This window comes from Coenobita brevimanus, chromosome 91 (assembly GCF_032717465.1).
Source record: "Coenobita brevimanus isolate Jiangsu-jjx chromosome 91, ASM3271746v2, whole genome shotgun sequence".
NCBI classification, from domain to species: domain Eukaryota; kingdom Metazoa; phylum Arthropoda; class Malacostraca; order Decapoda; family Coenobitidae; genus Coenobita; species Coenobita brevimanus.
The window spans coordinates 643226-649225 of NC_137044.1; the positions used below are offsets into that span (position 1 = coordinate 643226).

At 38.9% G+C, this 6000-nt stretch overlaps 1 protein-coding gene across 1 annotated transcript in view; it reads right to left on the reverse strand.

The window, feature by feature from the left end:
* Nucleotides 1-4183, reverse strand: part of LOC145411843 (golgin subfamily A member 2-like) — a 46040-nt gene extending 41857 nt beyond the window's left edge. The window contains exon 1 of the mRNA XM_080281802.1: nucleotides 4136-4183. Coding sequence (XP_080137928.1) covers nucleotides 4136-4183 — 48 coding nt within the window. The remainder of the gene's footprint in view (nucleotides 1-4135) is intronic.
* Between the last annotated feature and the right edge of the window lie 1817 nt (nucleotides 4184-6000).

The window sequence follows — 6000 nt, forward strand, 5'->3', positions numbered from 1 at the left end:
AACAGACAGAGAGACATGTGATGAAGCACTGTACTATGTGTTCCAGCAGGTTCCCAATTAACCTGAGTGTATAACCTGGGCACTCTTTGGTCCTACCTTGGGCACTCTTAGAAGGGTCATTTATGATCATTATAATAACCAAACCTAAAGGGATGTAACCTATCAGAAAACCCCACCCTTCAGACCTAACTTTGGGATGCCTGGGTCCCAATTCATTTATTGGGACTAAACAAACTTGAACTACAGGGATGACCTTGGCATCACTGGTTCAAACTTGAGCATTGTTGGTCCTAACCTCCACAGAGTTACATCCATCCATCCATCACCCAATACAATACTGTCCCATCAAGAGTGCACAGTCTCTGTGATAAGGTATTCAGTCAAACATTTACCCCATTACATCTGGGAACAAAAATGACTGCTTATTCTGACTACCTCTAGCAGACTATGTTCACTTTTGAAGAGATTTCTTGTGACTGGGTTAATGAAAGCCATGTCTAACCCCTGAGGCTCAAAAAGTCTCTCCAGGGTTGAATTAAACGCCCCAGAGACAGTACAAATAAAATAAATATATCACTAGATTGAAGAGATTAAGGATTAACATCTTCTTCGGCATAATTTTTGGATCTGTATTTTAGAATATTATTTTCATGTTCACTGCATTTAACCAGTGTTCAAAAAGATCTGTTAATATATGGTGTAGGATAGGTTATTAAGGATATATAAATACTTCTTTAGTCAGTCTAAAGTACAGTACCTATTTAAGTAAGGAGGCTTTTGAATATCAGGGAAAGTAGGTTAAAGAAGGCCAGACTGAACACTGGTGAGAGCCACCCTTTCAGAATTTTTTAAAGATAAAGATTTTGTTGGTTTTATAACTAAGTTTGTTGCTTGTTAATGCTGCCCAGGGAAGATCAGCTGGTCATACCTTAAGGGTGAGTGAAAAATTCTGTTAATTTTCAAGATGAGGTCCTGTCTCATTAATTCATTTTCATTCATCCATTCACTGCCAGACGCCATGTATCCCAGACTGGGTGGCCAATGGCTTAGAGTTAATTGTTTTACAGGGAGGGGCATTAATCCTCCACCAACCCCACTTGACACGTAGGGATGCCAACAGCATCTGGTGTTCCCAGGCGGTCACCCATCCAAGTACTAACCAGACCCAATGTTGATTACTGAATATTAAATGTTAATGTGATGTATCTGGTACAGTACTAAAATTATTTTCCTTAAGAATGTGGATTTATATGGAAACAGCTTGAATCGCTGGTAATTTTTTAACAAAAGGGTGCAGCCTTTCCATATACTCTAGTAAAATGTCTTTCACAGGGTAACTGGGACCTCTCCTGGATTACCATACCCGCTGGGGATTTTTTAAAACTTACCTCAGAAGGCTGTTATTTAGAATTTTGAATTTATAAATATTCCACCGACATCGCCATGAATGTCAAACACTGCGAACTGGGGTTACAATTTTTTTTTTTTTTTTTTTTACCCATCTGTTTTGTTTTACCCAACCCACCGTGTTTTTTTGTTTTTATGGGGGGGCTTTATTGGGTTTTATTGAGCTTTTTTGGGTTATATTGTTATTCCTCATATTTATATGTAAATCAGTTAAAAAAGCAATTACAAGGTAATATAGAACTAAATAAAAGGTTTGGCATGTTATCTGGGGAAAAGATATTTGTTTTAGACATGTTGATACAGGCTGGTCCAGTTGGTCCAAGCCTTTGATAACTTGTACTGTAAATGTTAATACAGGAAATGAACAGGTGAGGCTTGACTACTGCTAATTCAGTACTCAGTCTCAGTTTTTCCTTGGTAGTGAGAAAACCATGGCAACAAGATGCCTGCTGGCTGTGCGAGAAAAATGGCAACTGAGTGGGATGAAGTTGATGTTTTAGAAAAGAGTAAACAGAAAGCAGGCTGCAAATACTGCAACCAAATATAAGTGCTAAAACAGGATGAGTGAGAACCCACATCCAAAAGTGTCCCAAGAGGAAAGCTTATTAGCTACAGGGAAAAGGCAGGTCTGCAACGTATCAAAAAATAATAAATAATTACAATAATGCGCTGTGCTGTGAATGTAGATGTGATAGGAAATGTCAGGAGAAACACACTGAGGTGGTCTGGCCATGTGGAGAGGATGGAGAGTGAGAAACTGATGAGGATAGTGTATGTGAGTGAGGTGGAGGGGGAGGCCAATGATGAGATGGAGCGATGGAGTGGAGAGGTACCATAAGAGAGATGGGGGTGAAGGCTGAGAGCAGGGCAGTGAAATGGCGAGAGACAGGGCGACATGGAGGCAATTTGTTTGTGACCACCCCTTACGGGATGTCAGGCACCAGATAGACAGATAGAACTACAATAATGTACCTGGAGAAACATTAGTATGATTTTAGGAAAATTTCTGTATTGTCTGTATGTATGACTAGGACTACATTTAATGCAAATCTTAAGTGTAAGAAACAATTTATTTATCTTTTTTTTAATTTATTTTTTTTTAATGCCAACCCTGCTGCGAATGCACGTTTTACTTTTGGTGTGATTTCCAGATGGTGTGTCCAGGATGTACAATTACTTTGGTGGAATTGTGTGTTGTTTGCATTGGTTTACATCAACTGTTTCCTTTAGCATGTAGCCATTTGCTTACCAAGGACACAACAAACTGCAAGAAGTGGCATTCCATGAGCTGCTTCTGGCGGCAGCTGCTCTTTATCCTCCTGCATATTGACTTCTTTTTCTTTCTTTCTTTTTTATTTTTCAGGTTCTTCCTGAGTTGCATTTTGCCCTGATGGGTTTTGGATATTCCATATAATATTTTGTGACAATCCCAATTTCGGGGGGAGTTAGGTCAAGTTAGGATGGATTAGGCTAGGTTAAGTTGGGTTAGGTTAAAAGTATGGGGGATCTGGAAAGGCAAAGCCCCCTCAGTTAGCTCTGGCCAAGTTAGATTAGGTTAAATCACTAAGTTTTCCAAAGCTCTGACACTAAAGATGTACCGATGTATCGGTATTGGTATTGGTGATTTGCATTTTTAGAGTATCGGTACCAGAATCAGTATCGGCTGATTTTCTGCTGATACTATCGATACTTAAAAGGAATTTAGTGAGTGGCATATCACTCACTGGAAGTTACGGTATTTTGTTGAACAGAATTTGGATGTTTTATAGGGATGAAAAATAAATTATATATTAGTAATATCCAATTATTTAGTATCAAATTAATTTGAGTATGGTGCATGGTAGTTTAATGACAAACTTGAAAACAAGAAAGTCGCACAATGGGCAACAGTCAAACAGATTGGTCTCCAATGCACTGGTATTGGTATCGGTAGTAGTATTTGTACCGGTCCAATTTTTTGTATTGGTACTGTACATCTCTATTTGACACTTATTAGTGTTTTCTTTTGCGCATATTTGAGTATGTTTGATACACCAATGCATCCATTCAGAGCGATGGTTGGTAAGCTGCACTGGTAGTTGGGGAGACTGTTGATAAATATGTGACACGGGCGACCTGGCTGCTTCCTTGAATATGAAAAAAATTGGCAAATTTTTTTTTTTTTCCCAATCACTTCCTGCAGTTACAATTCTGCAGTTAACTGTGTTGCATCTGTACCAATTACTTGCCTTGAGATAATGAGTTTATCATAATATAGGTGGAATCAGTGTTCCCGTTTCGTAAATAATTACTGAATCACTGAGCAACTGTCATCTTGTTATACTGTACCAAAAAAAAAAAAAAAGTCAGGTGTTGCAATGTTCTGAACATTGTAATTTACCACACACGTTCAAGTGTATTTTGTAAAATATTAAATACGTAAAATTATAGGGCTGAACAACTATAATTCATTATAACTCAACTTTGATCTCCACACATGGGACATTAAGCTGATTTTACTACATAATACTGACATAGGAAGAGGTGATAAATTCACGCACCTGTCAGTTACCATCAGCTGACTCTATTTGTTTGTTTACATCAGTCCGAGTCGTCCACCCACCCACAATACTTCACCCTTCTACTGGTAAAGACAAAGGGACAATTACTCAACCACAACAACAGACTTATATCTTTCCATAGAAGTTACTTTCTCATCATAAGACGTATTAAACACTGCATTTTTTACCTTCTTTCTGGCCACCGCCAACTTCTGCTCCCTCATCGTATCTGCCATGTTGGAACTTGGAACCAGCAGTGATTGGCTGCCACGAAGGCAATAACAAACCATAACAGAAAACGTTCAGTGGTTAACTAATGTATTTTTTTCATGTTTCATTGATTGCACTGTTTATTGCTGTAATCAATCCCATAGAACATACATTTAGTACGTATGGTAAATATCATAAAATATAAAGGAATGCATAAGATATATCACATATATTAAAGTAACACTAGAATGGTACAGAATAGCCAGCCGTTTCATTGAAGGGTATCCCAACATGAGAAGGAAGATCGGTGTCATTGGCATTAAACAAGGAGCCAAACTGAAAACGACATCACATATCCGCCTGACACTAATGCCATGAAAATGAGAAGTCATTCATGAGCTGAATAAAATCACCTTCTTGCAGTTAGATTGTTTAGTGGAGATCCATTTCAGATTATAGATCACACCAAAGATCCACGGTCAGACAATATGCTTTAGAGCCACTGAGAGACAGAAGTGAGAGTTATAAGTACAGTTAAGAAGAGGAGAGAGGTGAAAAGACTAGTATGAAAGAGTAGAAGAGAGTGGATAAGGATTTTGGAAGGAATCTGAGTGTAAGATGGAGAGAATGTAAAAAAAATGTTCTGGAAGGAGGTTAAGAGAGTACGACAGGGTGATGAAGGTAGTAGGAGAATGAAAGCTAAAAATGACAGACTGCTAGTGGAGAAGGGAAAAAAGAGAGCAGACAGAGAGAACACTATAAGGAAATGCTAAGCACAGAGAATGAAGGTAATGGAAGTACAAGAGGCTGTGAAATCACTGGGAGAAGGAGGGAGATGAGAAAGGAGGAAGATCAGTAGTATGGAAGTAATGGAGGCATTGAAGAAAGTCCAAATAGGGAAAGTCCCAGGAACTGATGGAGTGTGTGGTGAAAATCTGAAGTAGAAAGGACATGGAAGATGTGCTGATTGGCTTGGGAGGAAGGTGGAGTCCTGGAGGACTGGAAATCAGGTATACCATAATTATTCCCTTGTATGAATGAAAGGAGGAAAAAGAAATGTATGGTAATCATAGCAGCATTTGTCTTCTTAGCATAGTGGGAAAAGTATATAGAGGGATACTTACTGACAGGGTTAGGGAAATAACAGAGGAATTAGTTGGAGAATGAGGAGGTTTCAGGAAGAGATGAGACTGTATAGATCAGATATTCATCCTGAAGTATTTAGTGGAAGTTTTCAGAGAAAGGAAAGAAACTGTACGCTGCCTTCATGGACTTGGAGAGACCATCATCAACTCACTTGGTGTGGTGCTGCTTACTTCTTCCTTCACCTTCATCATTCTTTTTCTGTGTCTGTCCTCCTCTCTTCCTATTTTTCCCATCTTTCCTGTCACTTTTTAGTACTCTTCTTTCCTTTTCAGGTGGCTTTACATTGAGTGACATGCCTACTGGTTTCCTGTAGGCCAGGAAACCATTTACAGTGCTGGGCAGTAACCATATAACCAGCCCATACTAGTTCCATACATGTCAACAAGTGAGTTGGCAGAGGGTTAGTGCCCCATCCCTGTAAAACATCTAACTCAAAGACAAACAGCCACCCATTATGGGACTGTGGCATTTGACTATAGTCAGATACACAGATAGATATGACAGAGTGGACTGACAAGGAATAAAGAAAGTATTAAAAATACAGTACTGTATATGGAGTAAATGGGAAGCTGTTGAATGCCATGGAGAGTATGTATGAGGACAGTCGAGCTGCTATGTGTGTGGATGGTGAACTGAGTGAATTTTTAAATCTGAATGTTGGATTGAAATATGGATGTATCATGTCTCCATGGTTATT